Source organism: Calypte anna, chromosome 3, assembly GCF_003957555.1.
Source record: "Calypte anna isolate BGI_N300 chromosome 3, bCalAnn1_v1.p, whole genome shotgun sequence".
Taxonomy (NCBI): domain Eukaryota; kingdom Metazoa; phylum Chordata; class Aves; order Apodiformes; family Trochilidae; genus Calypte; species Calypte anna.
Window position 1 is genome coordinate 34,140,778 of NC_044246.1, and position 21,299 is coordinate 34,162,076.

Consider the following 21,299-nt stretch of genomic DNA (forward strand, 5'->3'; position numbering starts at 1 on the left):
AATAATGAATAAGGGTGTTCTGAAATTTTAAGTCATGAGATTTGGTTAGTCTACTGTTGATTGACACTGCATAAAAGAAGATTTTTACTTGTCTACTGGCTATTTTTACAAGCCTCTTTCCCCAGATCTGCTCTGCAAGAGTCCTAGGCAGTCAAAGACAAGAAAACTCACATGCCTCTGCTTCAGAGGACTGCAGTGCTTATGGTCACCAAGCTGCTCCCTAATCTAAACCCAAAGCAATCCTAAAATTATAACATTATTTGCCTTGAATCTTGCATATATGCAGCAAATGCAGTGCAGTCACTTGGAAAGAGAGAGGTAGCTGCTTCTTATTTCCCTTGGTGATGAGCTTTATAATTTCCACAGCTTTTTCATTTTGTTTTTGATCCATGACCTGGGAGTCTCAGGCAGACACCTGCAACATATATAAGCATCACAGCAAAAATTGTCTTGGCACCAAGGCTGTGAAACCCAAGTGTTCTCTCTCACAGCACCACTTGCTGCCTTTTCGGGAAAAATGTCATACAGCTTCATAGCATTATCAGATAGCTCTTGTCTTTAGACTTTTCCCCTCATTTTGGCACATGCCTCTTCTGGTATGAATATTCCCTAGTTTTCGGAGATGCCTCCTAATGATTCCATGTCTACAAGCTGGTGTAAGCTTGGGTCACAAACACCTTCATTTAAGCCCAGAGGTCCAGTTTGGTAGCAAATAGCAGAATGTCACCGACTACTCTTTCAGCAAGGGTCAGCCCTGCTGCTGAACCAGGGGGTTCCTGCCAAGAGGGTGTTATTGCAAGCTGAGGATGTAGCCTGTCAGACAGCCCCCATTGCTGACCAGTCACTGTATCAGGTGGAAGCTCACCATCCATCTGTAACGTGGTGCAAAGGCCATCAGAACCCCTGAGATGGCACTGATCAGGACTGTGACCAGGAGGCAGAGTTTGCAGCAAAACCTGCGGTGGAAAAGAAGAGAAAAAAGAGGCTAAGCTGCTGACAGGGTAGGGTGGCAACCCAAAGAGTGTGAAGAGGATGGAGATGGTCCCTGTGCCCGTCTTCCCTGCTCATTTTGGGTAGTAGTCTGCATTTTCAGACTTTGCAGCATATTTCATTTGTATGATAGAAACTCAGGGGACTACCCTGTCCCATGTTTTCAGGTCATTGTCCTCTTCTTATTAATGACTTAGCTAATGACTTCAAGAAATGCTCTGATATGGCTCTTCAGCCCATCTTGTAGAGCTGCAATAGCTTTTTAATAGGGATCATGTTCAATAACTGTGATACTTGTTTTCACATCACCCTTGGTTAATCATTGAGCTCTTCTCAAAGAGAGTTCTGCACATCCCTGTTAGTTATTTGTCGTTCCCTGTATCACCATGACTAACTGATAATAAAAAATAAATTGTTTCCAAATGAAACAAGCTTGTTGGAATACTGGAAGGACATTTATTTTCTAGCTGACAGAGATAAATATACACTTAGAAGTGTGATTTATAAAAAACATTGAATTAGTAAAAGTCCACTGATAAAAATAGCATGATAATAAATGCCAGCAAAAATAAGTATCTTCTGTTCTCCAAAATAGTATCAGCAGATCCCATTTCTCAGGCTTTTATCCTGTCATGAGCCTGACATTACAATAATTTTTGACTTGCCTTAAAGGCCACCTCAAGGGAGCCTCATCAGAGCCTCATCATGAGTGGTGCCCTCTCCTGCAAAGCCCCTTTCCCAGTACCCCAGCTCTGGATGATCAAGGTGCAATGGTGCATGTTAGCACTGACCTCAGGAGCTCTCTAGGGACACAAAGGTTCCATTTCCAGGACACCTATGACTCCTGACAGTCAAAGTCAGTGCCTGGATGTATGCCCAGACACTGATCAAGTAAATGAGCTCTCTCTTCTCAGAGAAAAGCACACTTGCAAAGAGCTTATGAAACCTCCCCTGAAGTGCTTGAAACATTTGCAGGAGCTGTCCTGAGTGCATCAAGTTGCAGCAATCTCATTCCTGAGCAAACTGGTGCTCCAGGGGCACCCTGGCTTTCTGACAAGATGAGGAAGGATGACTCAAATCCAGGAAACACAGAATTCACAGACCCCATTATCTTTTCCCCATTATCTCTACTAAAATTGAGGCTTCTGGGCTCGTTTTTGTCTTGAGCACAACGCTCTCTGGGTATGGGATTTTTTTATTGCTCTTGGTTGCTTCCAGTGCAGGAACTATGGTGAACTGGGGCAGGGTGGTGAGCAGAGCAGTAGAAAACCCCTCAGTGATATGACATGCATGTGGTTTATCTTATCAGCAATGATATCCTACTCCCTCATGTCTTCTCATACTTTTGCTTGATGATAAGTCATGGTAAAAAGATCTTCCAGTATTTTGGCAAAGAGTATTTCAGATATAAATGTCTGTCTGTTTGGGAGCTCTGGTTTCTATTGGCTTGCACAGCCACAGGCTGACAAGAAATGCCTTTGTTAGTGAATTTGATTGCTTAATCCACCTCACTGCTGAAAAGGTGACCTGAAGAGTGGAATCTGTGATGGCTGCAGGATCTGCTCACTGCTGTTCCATGTCCTGTCATGCCTGTGTGGGTGGCTGCTACATATTCCCTCCTTTGCTCCCATAAGCTGTGCATCATTATCTAAGTGTCAGTTCTGGGAAAAAGGATGAAATACTTTCAAATTCACTAGAAGACTGTCCAAAACACAAAAATTTGGATGTAAGGGAAAGAGAGGATCAGGGGGCTGACACACGTTTCTGATGCAAAATAAAAAAAATTAAATTATATCTTTCAATATATGTTGGAAGAAAAGCAAAAATTGAAATAAGTTTGTCAACCTTTGTCCTTCAAATCAGACAGGGAATTCCAGCCCACAACTGAAGACTGGATGTAGGATCTTTGTGGTACTGCTGTAGCCATTTGATATCTTTCACCCGAAAGAGACTTTTGCCAAAGGTGTAGCAGCACACAAGATGTGGCCAGGAAGAGCTACTTTGATAAATCTGTTGCAAGACAAACCTCTCTTAGGGCATGGGGCTCTGAGGTCCAAACAGGTTCCAGCAGAAGTGCACAAACAGTGCCCTGAGTCTGTTGCCCTCAGCACTGGTTAGCCTGGCTCAGTGCTACTGCTCTAGATTCAACTGACCTCTCTGCTGGCTTGCTCAGGACTGAGCTGAGCCTGTGCTTCAAGCCTCACCTTTCATTGGCCCCCCAGTCCTGCTCATGCGCAGTGGGGGCCCGCCCTAATCAGGCACAGGTGGGCTTAACACAAGCTCATGGCCACTACCTGGTAATTAGTGGCACCTGGTTGCTTCATTTCACTACACTTTCCCCCCCCCCCTTTTTTTGTTTTGTTTTGTTTTGTTTTGTTATAAAAGAACACAAACAACAAGAAAGAAAAATTATACGATGTCCAAACATGCGAATTCAGCATAAATCAGTATCTTCGGATAAAAATCTAATTGAGTAAAAAGCTTAAGAAACCTGTGCTCCAGTTCACTAACGTAATGGTTTATTGAGGCCTGGAAAGCAGTCTGTCCAATACATGCATTTGTGAACTTCTGAATAAGCAGTTTGTTCATGTGGATGGGTTGGCTAGGACTGTGATAGCCACTTTTCCCACAGAGATGGAGTGCACAGCCTGATGGATGATGTGTTTGCCTGCAAGGAAACATGGGAGCAGAGGCCAGCAACACAAACACATTCCCATCCTTGTTTTGTGACATTATAGATGCGCTATGAGGGATGGCTCTGAACCTTCCTGTAGGCCTTCCCCTAAGGAGAAAGGGGAAAGTGAAAAGAAGGGAAGGGCAGCAGTATCTGCCCAATAGAGTTGATCTGGGACCTGATCAGTGTGGGACGAAAAGGCTATTCCTCACTGTGCTCTCCTGTCTTCTAAGAATACAAATTAAAAAAATAATCTGTCCAAAATAATCTGTAGTGTATTTGACACTACGGAAGGATTGTTCACCTTGTATTACCTTCACCTCTTCAAATTCTAGCTTCAACCTCTGTTTTACTGAGAAATCTGATAACATGCACAGGAAGGTCAGCTGCAAAGCATTTAATTTGTTCAGAGTCTAACCTTAAAAAAACCAAACCTCTGAGCAGATATATGACACGATGGCATTTCTGATGGCCAGGAGGAGATGAGGCATAATAAGGTCTAGATCCAGCTACATACAGAGCCAGCTGAGAGCAAAGGGTGACCAAAGAAAATTTAGGAAGGAGCAACTTCTTCTATTTCTGTATCTAAGGAAATCTCTCTTATTTTGAAACTGATTTATGGTCATCTGGATACTGTTAAAATTAATATGAAACAAGTATGCCACAAAGATAGAAAATAGCTCATGGTGCATGCAATAAAATTTCATCTCAAACTCTGAGCATGCATTGCAGTTTGCCACTGTGACAGGAAACCAAATATCACATGTGAATGTATGAATTGCCCATGGAGCCACTGGGAGGCTGTAAAAGCGAAGCAACACCATGGTATTTCTGTGGATCCCTGGGTCATGACAGCCTTAAAAAGCAGGGGTTGAGGAACCACTATCTACCTTTGTAAGTGACACATGGACCTTTTGAATCAAGTTTTAATAGTATTCATTTCCTCTTTGAATCATGAATTTTGTTCGGTGAGGTACAGAAGGCAGATAATCAGAGGAAACAGTTAATCTCACACCTGCCTACATACTACATATCTGTCACCTATGTAGCCAATGCTCACAGAGCTAATAAAAACCCTAGCATTCACACACGACTGGAAGAGGTCCAGCTTCCAGGAGTCTTCAAACACCAGGTTAAACTGCAAGGGCAACAACCACAGTGAGAAGCACAGGAACATTCAAGGCAAAAAGTGGTTGTATAAAGAGGAAGGAAACTGATGACAAACAAGTAGAAAACAGGCTCCAGAAAAGAACACCCCTAATCTCTTAAACTGACATCTGCAATAGATTCGCCTGAATTTTCCCAAAACTTGGGGAAAGGTTACACTCTGGAAAATGATTGCACAATGACACATAAGGAGAGAGAGAAAGGGAGAGAAACTTTGGACGAACAAATTGAGATGTTCAGAAAAATCTTACCCTCTCCTCCCTACCCATCTGCTTGAAATCTGGAGAACTCTTGGAGTATTGTTTCCTACCCGGATGCCAAGGCCTATTTCTAACTGTGTATTGTTTTGCTGTGTGAAAGCAGCACAGGATATAAGAGCTGGTGAGCCTGCCATGAGCCCAGCCAGAGGGGAGCCAAGAGATGAGTGTCCTGCTTCTCATTAGCACTGGCAAAACGCCCAGGATTTGTCTGACTTTTCTATGCAGTGAACCAGTACTCTGTAACTTGCTTCTGATTTACAATTAACAGGTTACCAAACCTCACCTGGCAAGGGAAGGAGGGCAAACTGGTGATATCTTCTCTACAGCTAGAAAGCTCCATTCAGGAGTAAATAGACTTCAGCCCAGAAAGAAGCATGAATGTATTTGACTGCTGATTTAATCACTTTCTAGCCTGGACAAGTTTGCTGGGGCCATACCAAACATCTCAGATCTGTTTCCCTGTTCAACTGATACAGACAACAGATGGGAGTGCTCTTCTCTGCCCTGACCCATTTGTCCCAGGGGAAGGTAGGGTGGAGTTGCTGTGTAATGGTGATGATAGTGAAGCAAGGGAATATGAATACCCTGACCGAGCAAGCTGTGAAGCATCCAGCATGCCAACTTTTAAAAAGTTGAGGTGTAGTTAATACACATATGGGAGTAGAGGAGAAGTAGATCTCTCTTGAGATTCTTCCTATCATTCAAGCCTTTATGTGGCTTTTAGACTCTTAGTACTGTTTTGCACAGTTTTTCACTTTCTAAACTATTTAGTTTAGATAGTATAAGTTGGAAGAAAAGAATGCTGCTGTTGCTAACTCATTATCTGACAAATTTAGCCCCATCTTCTTGTTCACTGTACATGAATATCTTGTTAGATTATCACCCAAACGTGTAGTTCCTCAGTTTGGCCTGTGGGGTGTTACTCTCAATTTGGTGATTGAAATATTGAATTATGAGAATAGGTGTTGTATGACTGATGACAAGTATTGCAGTATGATCCTCCCAGGAAAAACAATAATTTCCCATTATTTATCCATATGAACCTTTGCCCAAAGTCCCTAGCAAGTCCTGATATTCCCTCTTAGCAGTCAGGTTCAAGCTGTGCACCAAAAGCAAACTTTACCAAAACAGGATCTTCTATCTTCAAAGTGTGCAGGCAAGAGTGATTTTGCTGGACAAAATGAATTTTACCTCTGTCACAAGAGAGGTCCCTGGGGAGTTGTAGACCCAGCCATCCCGGCAGGGACCAAGGGGAGCAGCGCTCTGGTTGCCCACAAGGCTGCCAAGGGGGTCGGTGCAGCTGACGCCTGTTGTGTTCCAGTCCACCTCATACCTCCTGCAGCGGCTGCTGAAACTGTCCCCGTGGCCACCCCACTCGGGAACCGTCAGATTCAGCTGCTCCTCCAGGCTCCAGCCACAGCGCTGGCTCAGCTCAGCCACCCCGGGGCTGAAGCAGGGATGCTCGGGGATGAACCCTAAGGAGATGACACCCACGTACACCGGGGTGAAGGAGGCAGAAAGCAGGCAGAAGAGTAAGAGGGTTTGTTTGTGAAAGAAGCTGAATTCCCCGATCTGCTCTAAAATGCCATCCAGGGTTGACCTCTTTGCATGTTGCTTCTCATAAAAATACCTAACTCAGCTGCTTTCCAGGGCTTTGCCTTTCACTGCATGCTGAAATGATAGCCGAAGTGTTAGCTCCCAAGCCACAAACAAATAATTAATAAATTTAGTGAATTGTCAAGCCCTGCATCACAATCTTTGTTTCTCAAATGCCATTTCTAACAAAACTGTGGCTCTTTTGTTTTGACCTGTTATTAATTTCTTTTGTATATGACACACTTGGAATTCAAGAGCTGATGTCTTAGATTACAGCCCTTTCAGTCCTCCCCTGTGAGTCTGTCTGTCTGTCAGTATGGAGTGGGTAATAACTCCTTTGTCCAGCATTTTCAGAGGCAATGCAGGGAATGTTATCTTCTCCCTGTTATTTACACATCTGGAGACCTTTCTAATTTAAATTCGCTTGATAGAGATGACCTCTTTGGGGATGTAGAAGAAAACACTGCAGAGAAGACACAACAAAGTGGCAGATTTCTTTTAGGAACCTAATAGTTAAAGAATAGTGTTGTGCCCCAAAAAGCAAGCATGGCCCAAGGACCCATCACCAGCCCTTGTGAGCTCACCCTGCCCTCTGCCTCCTGCCCTGAACCCCTGGAAATAGTCTGCAGAGGCTGCTGTAAATCACAGCCCTGTCTCACAAAGGATTTACAGCTATTCCATGGGAATTAGACAATGCTAATGTGTAAATGTGTGCTTAAGCAATGAAGACATCCTCAGCCTCTAACTGAGGGGGATGATATATGTCCTGTTCCCATAGCCGTGGCTGCATAAGATCCTTTCATGTTGTTCCCCATTTGCCTGGCCTGTAAACAATTAGCTTTTGTTAAAATAGCATAAGCAATGATGGAGAACTGGAAGAGGTTCAGTGCAGCTGAACAACATCAAAAGTGTGGATTTGGAAAAAAATAATCTGTGGGCAAATATTTCTGCCTGCAATTTTTCTTCAGACAGGTTTTCTTACCCCTTTTTCTAAGCCGAACTGTAAGGACTTTGCAGCTTGTTCAGTGCTTCTGATGGCAATCCCTGAGCAGGTTGCTGCCACTGAGTTGATTTCCCCCTGAGGAGCACTCAGTGACCTCTTCAAGTTTTATGAAGTACAAAACTAAACAATGAGCCCTGGAGGAAAGCAGAAGTGATAAGTAAAGTGGTGTTTCAAAGGGCTATTAATCACCAGTCCTGTTGAGTTACACTGACTGGCCTACCTAGGAACTGTCATGAATCACAAATGGGACTGCTACTTTTCAATCAACATCTCTCACAGCTAAGAAAGCCCAGAACTTTGACCATTTACAACTAAAATGTTCACCTATTTCTGCTCAGGTCTGGCTTATATCAGAAGGAGGGAACGGTCTAACCCTCTGGCAGCTTTCAAACCTTGCACCCACCTGCTCGCAGACTTCTCAGCAGTGCACATATTTGATGCATTTGTCAATAGGTAACACCTGTAGCAGCCAGAACTGAACTATATGCAACAGAAAATGCAGAGAGTATCCTGGATAGCTTCTTTATTCCCTTTCCTGATTCGGCCTAGTGTCATTTCATGGTTGAGGGAGGGGAAGGAAGCCCAATGCAAATATTGTATTGATAAGACAATTATGCTGGCAGAAAGTTGTATTTCTGCTTTTGAGACAGATTCCTGTTCTTTCTCTTGGAAAAGCTCCAGTGCCAGTTGAGTATTCTCTGGCAGTAAAGTCCTACAGTGGGAGTCACTACTGTGTAGCTTCAGCTGTTGCATGATGTTCAAAGGTTTTGATATTGACAGATGAGCTGCCCATGAATATCCCGACAGAAGTCCCTCCTGTATAGGGTGACAACAGTCTTAGGGAACTGAGTGGTGCATCCCACCAGAATTAGGGGATGTGAAGTCCCATCAGCATAAGGACACGTGTCTCCTGTCACCTGGACACACATAAGTGTGATCTCTTTAAGTCACTTTGCAGCACTTTTTCTTCTATTTCACTGGTGACAGGCTAGGAAGTAAGCATGCATACAGATCTGAATGCATGGTAGATCTGAATACATGGGAATGGAGGCAGAGTGACAGCTTGCTAGGGTGACAGCCATACTGAGGAACGAAACAGGCCTAAGTATGGACTCAAGCACTGTCCTTAATCTTTACTCCCCTCTCTAGTGCTGTTTTGCCTGATTCCTGTTAGCACAGTCCTGACAGTCCCATGGCAGGTTTGGGGTGGTGATGCCAGACAGGCTGTTTCTAGCAGGCAGAAGGGAAAAGATCACTCTGACTAGGAATGGTGTATACAGATGTAACCCATGCCATGCTCCATGCCTGCAGCAATAAAAAATGGGCCTGCATAGATGCAGCACATCTGTCACTGTGTAACATGTAGGGCAGCCAGAGGAGCAAGGTAAAAAAGGAGCACTTCTGTTAGCAGAGGACATCTGTGCCTCTGATAGGAGACCTATATTGCCCTGCAGTGGCAAGTTCATGGAACAGTGTCAGCTGTGACAAGTTTAATGCATATAATCAGTAATCCCTTCAGTTTATAGTAGTGAAGCATTACCATGCCTGCTTTAAAACACGTCAGCCTTCAAAAACCTGGGGTAAAGATTCCTATACTCTGACCTTCCTGAGCTTTAGATGTATGCTCACTGGGTTGGGTGAAATGTGAACAAAGCAAAGCATAAAACGATGCTGAAAGAAATTCACAGATACAAGACAGGTCTAATCCATCCAGAAAAAGAGTGCGCACTGATTATGATAATATATATAACTCTTAGCTGTCAAACAATAGCCTTCATTCAAAGATCTGAAATCATCTCCTAATGAAATCACTTCTGAAGACCAAGAAATTGAGGCAAAGAGATACAGCAGGCTAGCTCTTCAGATACATGGGTTTTCAGGTCTTTGAGAGTTTAAACTAAAATGATTTTCAGGTATTTTTAGAGAGTGATAAGGTTCCCCCTGAATCTCTTCCAGGCTAAACAATCCCAAACTCCCTTAATCTCTCCTTATAAGACTTTCTCTCTAGTCCTTTCACAGCCTTGTTGCTCTCCTCTGGACTCACTCCAGCACCTCAAAATCCTTCTTGAAGTGAGGGGCCCAGAACTGGACACACTACTCAAGGTGAGACCTCACCAGTGCTGAATACAGGGGGAGAATTGCATCCATAATCCTTCATCCACTATTTGTGATGCAGGCCAGGATGCCATTGGGCTTCCAGGACACCTGGGCACACTGCTGTTTCATGTTCAACCAGTGGTCAACCAGTACTTCCAGGTCCCTCTCCGCCTGGCTGCTCTCCAGCCACTCTTCCCCCTGTCTGTAGTGCTGCATGGAGCTATTGTGGCCAAAGCGTAGGACCCTGCACTTGGTCCTATGAAGTTCATACCATTGGCCTTGGCCTATCAAACCAGCCTGTCCAGGTGCCTCTGTAGCTGGATGTGGCATTTAGTGCCATGGTCTAGCCAGTATGGTAGTGTTAGGTCATAGGCTGGACTTGATGATCTCAGAGGTTTTTTTCCAGCCTCAATAATCCTGTGATTCTGTGTGATTTACTAGAGATGCCTCAGAAAGATATTTCAACTCAGGTGCCTCCTGAGATAATCCTCTACAAGCCTTCCTTGCATGAGTAAACATTTGTACACTGAATTCCTTCTAGTGAGTCATTCTTTCACCCATACCATTTAGTAATAATTTTTATAGGTGTTTACCTCCAGGGATGGACCTTTTCATAGTTCTGTTCCTGTGAGTAGAGTAAGAGCAAGGATGTTTAACAGGGAGCTTTGGGCATGATGTTGTCTGTCATAATCATGTGCTATCATAGACTTGAGCAGATTATAGTACATTTAGAAGAATGTGCTGGAGAATCACTGGAAACATCCAAACAGTAGGCCATGCTCCCACTGAGGTTTGCTGCCTCTGGATCAAGATGCGGATACAGGAGACAGAGAAAGCCAGTCTGATTTCTTGGGGGAACATTCTACATCTTATCTCCTTTCCTATGGCACTTGTTGGTCCTATAATCCATGAATTAAATTAACATGGTAAGTGGGAAGTGGCTGATCTGAGAAAGTATCTGCCATAGTCACCTGTGGGGGCTCAGTGAAGGGATGAGGATGAACCCACATAAGAGAAGGGATGGGAGCACATGGCTGGGATCTCCTGGGAGAAGGAAGCTGGATAGGAAATAAGCAGCATCCCCTCCTTGAAGCGTTAGGGAGATCACTGTCTTGTAGCTTTTAGTAGGGCTTCACCTGAGCTAATGTCAGCTGTGAAAAAGCTGAGCATCTAGACTGAGGTAGTTGTCCATGCCTGTTGTCAAGGCTTGTCCAGTCAATAGAGGACAGGCATCTCCAGAAAAATATCCAGATGCAGAGGAGGAGCCTATGGTGGTGGTTAAAGGCTGATCTGTGCACTCAGAGCTGTTAAATGCATTTGGAGCACCACACAATACACAGCTAATGTTGACAAGGTGCTGGCACATGGGGACATTTCTGACAAATTAACCAGGGCCCAAAGTGCTGAGCACACGATAGGGTTGACTGCAGGTGGCTAGCCAACACCCCATCTCGTGTGGATCCTACTGGGACAAAGGTGCCTGTCAAAAAATATTCAAGCGAATTTGAACTGCCAAAGAGTCTGTGATACTGCAGTGCTTTGTGTCCTGGGAGAGCTCTGAGAGCTACATATCTGAGAGCTGACTATAGAGGGAGCCTACACACCTTGGTTTTGAGTTATTGAAAACAACATGTGTTTGCACTTGATATTTATTTGCACCCTGAGAATGTATTTTATAACTGAGACAAACAAAGTGTACTTCATGGTTGGCTCACATATGACTAACACATTTTTCTCAGATGATAATCACACTACATTTGGCAAAAGCCCTCTAGTTTTTGATAATTTGTGTTTAGATCCAAATGTCACAGCTTGAGCTCATTTCCTTATTGAACACTAATTACCATTTAGTATTGTGCAACCTGGAAATGTCTCCTCAATCCTGGGCTTTTGCTGTGGCATAGAGCATGATATGTTGCTGAAATTTGTTCTCTGACTATTTAGTTTTTACAGTTGCAAGGTGGCATGGCTTTTGCCAAGGATGGGAGCACTGCTGAACCTCTGTGAGACTGGTAGTTGAGTCAACATGGTAGTTGAGTCCATGAGCTGCCTGAGCCCTGTGTGAGGAGCTGTTTAGGCCAGAGTGAGGGATGCTCAAGCTGCCTGGGGAAAGTGAATTGGCACTGGAGCAGCTTTGCTTGCTGTAAACTTGTGCCAGGGTCCTGCTGCTTTTCTTTCATCTCCCAAGGAGATGGCAAGGTCACTCCATAATGTGACTGGGGTTTGCACAGCCATTGTTATCAAACAGAGCATTGATAACAGGCTACAAAGAGGAGCAAAGGAGTCCAGGCAGCTCTGTAACTACCAGCCTAGAGCCTGGAGTGTGCTAGGCACTTCAGGAAAAATACACAGGTTTTGTAACCTGCAGATGAGAGCTGGAGGGGGTGACTACAACCATCCAAAGAGCTGAGGCTGAATCCATCCAGACAAGCCTACCTAGCTCTTTGGGTGATTCAGCACAGGCACAGTACAAGCGGTCAGCAGGTACTGGAAGAAGTCCGGAGAAGGACCACAAAGATGACCAGAGAACTGGAGCATCTTTCCTACGAAGACAGGCTGAGAGAGTTGGGTTTTTTCATCCTGGAGAAGAGAAGGATCCAAGGAGACCTTACAGTGGCCTTCCAGTACTTGAAGGGGCTTACAGAAAAGTTGAGGAGGCACTTTTTTACAGGGCCATGTAGTGATGGGATGAGGGCAAAGTATCAAGATGAAAGAGGGTAAATTTTGATTAGGCATAAGGAAGAAATTCTTTACTGTGAATGTGGTGAGACACTATAGCAGAGAAGTTATGGATGTCACCTCCCTGGAAGTGTTCAAGACCAGGTTGGATGGGGTTTTGTGCAACCTGGTGTGATGTGAGGTGTCCCTGCTCATAGAAGGGGAGGTTAGGACTTGATGATCCTTAAGGTCCCTTCCAAACCATTCTCTGATTCTATGATTCTATGAACCTCGTGTCTCACTGTCACAGTCACTGATGGAGTTGGGATGCACACAGGTCCCAGGGCTTCAACTTTCTAGTGAGCAGCTGTGTATGGCTAGTAAGAACAGGCCCCATCCCCAGGACTTGCAAAGTTCTAGCTGTGTTATTTCTTTTGCACAGGTGACCGGCTGATAGCTGCAGTAGGGTTATCAGAACTCAACATGAGATGAGCTGTGCAAAAAGTACAAGTATTACAAGGCCAGATCCCACATGAAGGACTTGTTATCAAGTGAGGATGGAGTGAACCTGACGACATAGGATGCAACATAATATGTTTCTGCTGGAGGCCCAGGTAGGTTTTGCTCTCAGAGACAACATACTGGGAAGCTGCACCTGTAGGTACCTTTCCAGGGCTGTATCTATTTTACTGTTCTCAGCCTGGGCATGGTCACTTTAGGGGTGGTTTAAACATTTTGATTCCTTCTGTCCCACTTACAGATGCTGCTTTTGAACTGGCAGCCCTGCAGGAGCAGGAGCTGCTCCATGTCTTGAATAATAGGGAAGAAATAAGTTAAGTAGGCTGTGCTTAAGCTCAAAGGAAGCTTGTGATTTTGGAAGGGAAGAAAACATAGGAAAAAGCAAACTGGCAAGTAGCAAGCAGGTTTGCTGTCAGGGCAGCCAAAAGACACTGGCATTTCTACAAAGGCTGAGATTGGCCCTGCTCAGCAAGACTTTAATACATAGTTAATTGTGAGCATTTAATTGTGCTGTATGGTCTTGGGTGTTTGATTGCTTAATGAATTGCTTGATTGCACAAATTAATCAGGTACTTAATGCTGTGCTGAGATAGCATGTCACAGCAGCACACCGTGAGGTAAGGATTGGAGCCACCTCCAACACCTCACCCCTGCTCAGAGCAAGGACAAAAGTGGTAGCAGGGGGTGAGGCTGCCCTGTCTGCAGGGATCAGACTGGGAGATGCCCCCTTCCCACTTGGGAGCAGAGCAAAGGTGCTGAAGGAGCAGCAGATCTCACCACTGTTTTAATTGTCAGGAGTCCCCAAATCTCTTCTTTCTGGAGCTCTCCCCTGGCCTGTGCCTTTCTCCACTTTGACACAGTGGGGACAGCACCTACCCAGTGGGGTTGCACTGAGAAGGAGAAAAGAGGATACTTTGCTGAGAGATAGGTGATTGCGTGGAAGAGAGGGTGACTGTCTTGTCAGAGAAAGACTCTGGGACAAAATCTTCTGAACCTGGGAGGAAGGAAAGAAACAAAAGGGCATGGAGAGAGACTGCTCTTGTCACTCAACATCATTTTGTCCTCTTTGAAGACCCCAAACTGTTGCAAGACAAACCTCTCTTAGGGCACGGCGCTCTGAGGTCCGACAAGTGTTCCAGCAGAAGTGCACAAACAGTGCCCTAAGTCTGTTGCCCTCAGCACTGGTTAGCCTGGCTCAGTGCTACTGCTCTAGATTCAACTGACCTCTCTGCTGGCTTGCTCAGGAATGAGCTGAGCCTGTGCTTCAAGCCTCACCTTTCATTGGCCCCCCAGTCCTGCTCATGTGCAGTGGGGGCCCGCCCTAATCAGGCACAGGTGGGCTTAACACAAGCTCATGCCCACTACCTGGTAATTAGTGGCACCTGGTTGCCTCATTTCACTACATAAAGAAGTCACCTCTTTGCCCTGCTTCAGCCTGCAGTGAGCCCCTCCGACTCCTCCTGCAGCTGTTGTCCTTTGCCTGTCTCCTCCTGAAATCCCAGATGCTTGAGGCAGGGACCTGCTGTGCTGGGTTGTCTCAAATGGTGTAACGCTGTGAGACACTCTTTAGGGGAGTAATACCTTTAATACTAGAAGAGGGTAGATTCAGGTTACACATTAGGAAGAAACTCTTTACTGTGTGAGGGTGAGACACTGGCACAGTGTGCCCAAGGAAGTTGTGGCTGCCACCTCCCTGGAAGTGTTTAAGGCCAGGCTGGATGGGGCTTAGAGCAACCTGGTCTGGTGGGAGGTGTCCCTGCCATGGCACGGGGGTTGGAACTGGATACTCTTTATGGTCCCTTCTAAACCAAACCATTCTGTGATTCTATGATTTTCTGAATTTCTGGCAGGCCTGCTCCTTGTGTGTCACCATGCAGCTGGTGTAAATGTGGTCTAACAACACAGGCAGTTACAGAATCCCCCACATGCACTGTGCCAGAAGACTTCAGATTATTCTTGGATTTCCTTTAGAGGCCTCAGCTAAAGAACCCTTTTAACACTTCTTTATAAAGACACTCATTTCCTATGGCATGGTTATAATTTGTTTTTCACATGACTGAAGGTCTGGAATCAGACACACAGCATGTATTAAAAAGAGTGTGAACCAGTTAAAACTGACCTAGACAAATAGCATTGGAGGATCAATCAGTGCAACAGATTTAGTGAAAGAATTTTTGCCTCTGAATTTGAGTGTGTTTTTTCTGGATGTAAAAGAAGTCCAAATATATTCTGCAAGCTTGAATCTCTGGGGAATTAAGTATCACACGCACATAGCTGTTATGCAGTTTGACAGTGTTTGTTTACACAGTTGTTCATAGCCCTGATATTTATGCTTTTAAAAGAGCTTTCTGCTCAGCCAGGGATGCTTCTGTTCAAATTGCTTGTAAAACCAGCCCATTTGTAGCTGAGAAATGGCAACTTGCTTGTGGGCTTCCATGCTCAGATCTGCTTACTCTGACACTGTCTGTGTGCTGAGGTGTCCAGGTGCTGCCTCAGCAGAGGATGAGGTATCCAACACTATTTGTTACAGTAGTTACTCTTAAGTCTTTTGTTCTGGAGAAGCTGAGACCTCTCCTCCTAAGTTTTATTTCCATATCTTAGCTTGTGTTTTAAATAATTTTGGATTTTGGTAATTTCTTTTTATGAACATTTGGGCATCCATCTACACTTCTGGGAGACAATGAAACATACTGATGGCACAATTGCAGTGCCAGTTGCAGCCACAAATGAGACAATGCAAACACAACATCTCAGGGTAAGCAAAGATAAAAAAAGTCACCAAGGAGCAATGGCAAGTAGTTTAAAGTCCAAAGATAGCATACAGGCCCAATATTCATGGACAATCAGATGGCTTTTGGTAGAGAATTGTGGTTGAATGCCACAGACCCATAATGAAAGCAGAAAGCCCTGCCTCACTTCATCCCCAGGACTGCTGACATTTCAGTGGGACTAACTAGACTAAGGGAGACTGTCTGGAGAACTAAAGGGAGTCAGATTCAAGGGAAAGGCGACTGGCAACAGGCAAGGTTGAAGCCAAACATATAACAGAGGATTTAGGAAAGAGAGGCAGATGTTTTCTGGTCCTCCTCTGCAGTGTCAAATTGTCCTGTGCTGCGCAGATGGTTTCAGTGCTGCCCTCCCTGCTGCAGTAAGTACTTTAATAACTGCTTCCAGTGTTAGAAACAAGGCAGTGGGTGGATATTGGTGGTGAAAGAAGCAATGAAGCGGTGATGGACACCGTTAGTAACCCTGTTTGGGTAGCAGCTTTTGAAATGAAACAGCCACGAGAAAGCCTGGCCACTTTATAGTTAAGAGAGAGGGTGGAACAAGATCATTGGACTTGGCCCTTTGTATGGATAAACCATAAATCCATCACAGGAGAACAGATGGGTTGGTGTGGGTCCATTCTTGAGTTGGGAGGAATCAGCTAAACAAAGGCAGGAGAGCTTTCTGCAGAAGTGTCTGACTCAGTGAACTGAAACCAAGCCAACCATGTTAATTAAGTGACTATGGAAGCTTAGCCTCTAACTCAAAGATAAAAACAAGAATGAAGTGGAGGAAGCATTCACAGAAGTAGCCATGGATTCATGCATGGGAACAGCATTGTGTGCCTGTGTGTCTGTATGTGGGGTGGTGAGTTTGCAGGGGTGGGCTTGTGTTACTCAGCAGGTGATATACAAACAGCTGCCCCCTAAATGTGTGGCCAGACATGCAAACAGCACTTGGCCCATTCTGCCCTTCTGAGACTGAGGCTGCAGAGCTTGTGGCATGGATTTACAGTGCACAAGCTGTTCCCCAGGGAGGTGTTTTGGACTGAGTGACCTTGTAAAATGTATGTCCTTCCTCTCCTGTGTAGCAAGATGTCCATTGAGGTTCCAAGTAGCCTCTGAATTATTGGCTGGTCCTACAAATACAAGAGTAAGTGACCTATGAATGTATTAGGAAATTATGAGCCTAAATCATCATTAAATGTCTCCATGAGGCCCTAATAGTGGAAATGGGTGGGGGTCATACCTATGGGGACCATCCAGGTGAGTGACTATTCTTAGTCATACATGAGATAAATTATGTGCTGTTACATATATTTTGGAGCCAGGCCATAGCTACATCAAAGTAATGTTAATATTTAACTGCACCTGCCCCTGAGTTACAACAGAAGATGCGGTGATCTCAGCTTTTCCACCTGACCTCAGAGTTCATGGGCTGCAGCAGAGTTGTCCCACACCAGTAACACCAGTGCTGGTTCCCATGTCACACAGCACAAAAAGCTGACCTGAATCTCCTGAATGCAAACACATTTCTGTTGAATTAGTGCACATGACATAAGGTCTATGCCAGTTTCATGCTTTCACATCAGTGTTCAAGGCCAGCCCCAGGATGGCAGGTGATATCCAAGCCAACATACAGAGATGGACCTCAGCCAGGACAGGAGTTGCCAGAAGGTGTCTTTGATACTTTCTAAGCAAACGATCATCACTCAAGCACATTTACGTGAGTGCAGTGTTTTGCATCATTTTTATCCAGCACTAGGAGTCTTACAGCCACACTGATCAAAGCCTCCATGCCTGCCACTGGTGCTGGTAGTGTATGGATGCTCCTGTGTAGACCTCAGCAGAGACTCCTTCCCAGGCTGTTCCTGCAGCAGATGCATCCTGCAGTGGTTCAGATACAGGTGCTCTGCTGGGCTGATCTGTGCTGCTGGCAGGCTGCAAAGCAGTGCCCAATCTGACAGTTACCAAGCAGGGAACAAATATACTACAGACTCCCGAACTCTGATCTTATCAAGAACATGCTGTAACACTTTTGTGTGTGCTCTTAGATAGTTACAGGGGGTAAATGTTAAGACAAAACTCTTCAGTTAAACAATAGCACACGAGATCTTTCTTTAAACTTCTGTCTGTGCTGTTGTTATTTTTGGGTTTCCAGGCTCAGTGAACTCTGAAAGAATTAGCCTTATGAAAATATCCTCTAGATCTGCTAAATAAAGATTCTGCATAGCAACTGAGAAGGTGATAAACATCTGAGAAGTTTCATAAGCTCCAAAAAAATTAGCTAAGTTTTTGTAAGCAGGCACCAGGAGTAACCTATGACGCAGTAGTGTGCGAGGGCACAGGACCATCCTGTCCCCATGCATGCCCCATGGAAGTGCTGGCAGTATTCATTCAGCATTAACAATGCTGATTTTTCAGCACTTCCAATCTCTACTTGAGTGTGACATCCACTGGACAAGAAGTTGTTCTTCCCTTAAGTCCTGTGACCACTTTTGGTCCCCTTCTAAGGATGCAACCTTCCTGCACCTATGGCATGGCATCTGGCAGGAGCCTGTGCCCAGGAGGTGTCCACAGCATCACAGTGGCATTCGGTGATGCAAACCCCTGCTCTTGCCCTCACAAGTCCCTGTGAGTTCAGAGTGTGAGGTGGTGAAGGTTTTGCTGCTACAAAGACGTGATTTGGTGGCAGCTGAGTTGATGCCCCTGTGTACAGGACCCCTCATAGGTCTTCCTGGCCATCCCTGAATGTCCTTGGCTCTGGGGTCACACTGGCCATGTCTCATGTCCCTACTTAAGCTCTGTGTCTTGCATTCCTGCTTCTTCTGCAAACACTCCTCATGACTGATGTTTCTTTGCCTTTGTCAGGCCCCTCAGAAGCATCCCAAACCACCTTTCCATGACCCGTCCTGGCCACAGCCTGCTGCTACTCTCAGCCAGTGGGGTGGAATCACTGAACCTCAGGGAGCCTCAGCCCAAGGCTCATGCACACACACACACACACGTATACACACAGAGTGTTAAGTCTATCGCTCTGAAAAAAAAAAAAAAAAAAAAAAAAAAAAAAGAGTAGGAAAGAAGAACCCACTTCCACGAGGAGAACATCAGCTGGACACCTGACCTCAGCCACCCTGTCATGGACACCACAGCAGCAGACAGTAAGACACCAGCTTCTGTGCTGCCCCTCTGGTGTCATTTTTCCCTGCATGGGAGGTCAGCCTCTTCTGAAATGCTACCTACCTTCAGTGACAGTGCTGGAGAGACTCTGTGTGGACATTCATCACTTTGGTTAAAAACTACTTTTTCTGCCCTGAGGTTATGGCTTGGCACCACAACACTGACAGTCAGAGCTGCCTGCTGATCTGTCCCCATAGAGGACCCAGGGACAAGGACATATCCTGCACTTAGCCCACCAGGAATCCCTTGTCCTCTCCAGCTCTCTGGTGAGGAAATACCTGTTTTCTCCCATGCCCCTGCCCCTTGACCGGTCCCAGCTCTTCCATTTCTCCTTGGGGTCAGCAAATCTGTGGGGCCACCAAAGGAGCTCAGCAGCTCTCCCATAGGGACATGGCCCTGCTCAATCATTGTGCCGGATAAACTCATTCCCTCTCCTTTCTATTTGTGCCTGCTTTGCACAATTTTCTGTTTTCCCTGTTCACATGAGTTCATAGAGCTTGAAGCAGATCATTGCTCCACAAGCTGCTCTTCCCTCTCAGGAAAGCATCTGATGGCCAAACCCACCTGCAGGCAGGGAAAGAGACAGAGGCAGCAGCAAGTACCAGCCTGCAGTGAGAAGAAGATGAGGTGGTCTGGTGAGGGTGAGTTGAGCCAGCTAGCTCACACCAGAGAAACCAGCAGCAGACAGTGCTGTTCTCCCAAGCTCTTTCCAATGACCATCCTCATCCCCTCCCAAACAGACTGCCCTTAACTCCCTGCCCCCAGTTTTACTGGTTTTGCAGTAGTATCTGGTATCTGTGGTATGACAGCATAGGGTATAGCTTCCCTATTTTGCACCTGCATCAGCGATTCCTTTAAGCCACTCTTTCCTTTCATCATATACTTAATGCTTCTCTTTTTCTCCGTTTCCCATGTCACCTTTTAATCTCCCATGTGGTTATTTTTTTTTTTGTGTAGGTATAGGTCAGGGTTGGCCTTTTGCCTTCATTCCTCGGTAGGGCAAGCTAGCAGTGACAGCCTGGAGGTGAGGGCACCAGGTGAGGTTAGAGCAACAATCCCTATGGGCAATGTGGGGATGAGACCCAAGGCCTGCTAAACAACACTGGTTTGCTACCATCACAACATGGAGCTGACAGGAATAATTCTGTTATTTGGCACTGGTAGTTTTGTTTTGGTTTGGTTTTGTACACACACACACAGTATTTTCTAACAGAGGCATAAGAAAGCAGAGCTGAAGTTACACAAATTCAGCGTGACCTTGTTTCCCAGCAGCAGTGTGGGGAATGGCTTAGTATGAGTAAGGTAGGCTGAGGTTGCTTGGAGATTCATAGGGAAAAATGAAACACAGGATCACCACAGGCACATCTGTTACTTGGAGGTCTTTGTTACAAGCCTTCCTGCTCAAGCAGGGCCACCTATAACAGATTTTCCAGGGCGATATCCATCGAGACAGATTTTGAATATATCCAAGGATAGAGACTCCACAACCTCTCTGGGCACCCTGTGCCAGAGCTCAGTCACCCTCACAGTAAAAAAGTTTTTCCTGATGTTCAGAGGGAACATCCTGCATTTCAGTTTATGCCCACTGCCTCTTAAAATATCCTTCTTAAGAATGTGCTTTAACCCCCTTCTGGCAAAAATCCTGCAGCCTCTATATACAGAAGTTTGCCCATGGCCTGAGTCAATGAATCTTTAAAAAATCTTGGAACAGTATGAACTAGCAAGGATCACAGCTGGGACTGTGGTAGCAAGGTCCTAGGCTTCCTTATGTAGGTCACAAGGCCGGTCTTACCCTCTTGACTGATGGCTTTATGGAAAAGGAGAGTAATAGGAGGAGGGATTTCTCATATTGTACATAGTGGTTTGTCCATAAGAAGACCGGACTTGCCTGAAAGGCTCATCCTCAGAGAAGGGAAAATTGAGGTGGAGCAGAACAAAATAAGAACAATACAGGATGTGATGGGAAAGCCAAGGCAGAAAATTTCCCTGAACACAGAAAAATCAGCAAAGGATTAGCTGAAAAGACCATGGGTTTCCAGAGGATAAACAAGAGGCTTCCTTGCCAAATGCTGACATATTGCTTAGCTAGTGCTATCGTTCTGAGCAACAGCTGTCACCAGGAAAAATGTGAATAAGATATTCTTTGTACTTTAGAATAAGTTTTCATTTGCAGCATATGACTGAAAGGAAGGAGGAGAGAGAGGAAAAGTTTTTTCCATGTTAGTTCTGCCAAGCCTCTTCTGTCTGGAACAAAATTGTCGGCTATTCCTTGGGAAAACTGTTGTGAAGAGGATGGAAGTTGTTGAAGATACCTTTAAGCTCCCACCAACCTGGGGTGAAGGCTGGGAGGGTGGAAGCCAGGACCTGTAAAGCATGAGTTATGTGACAGA

The 21,299-nt window shown here is 45.2% G+C and overlaps 1 protein-coding gene across 1 annotated transcript; it reads right to left on the reverse strand.

The window, feature by feature from the left end:
• Positions 1-790: 790 nt before the first annotated feature.
• Positions 791-19,317, reverse strand: LOC103525261 (solute carrier family 22 member 2-like). Its single transcript, XM_030447523.1, is given in 4 exon segments — positions 791-951; positions 4,694-4,802; positions 6,283-6,705; positions 18,973-19,317. Coding segments are annotated over 4 exon segments (1,038 nt in total).
• Positions 19,318-21,299: the final 1,982 nt, after the last annotated feature.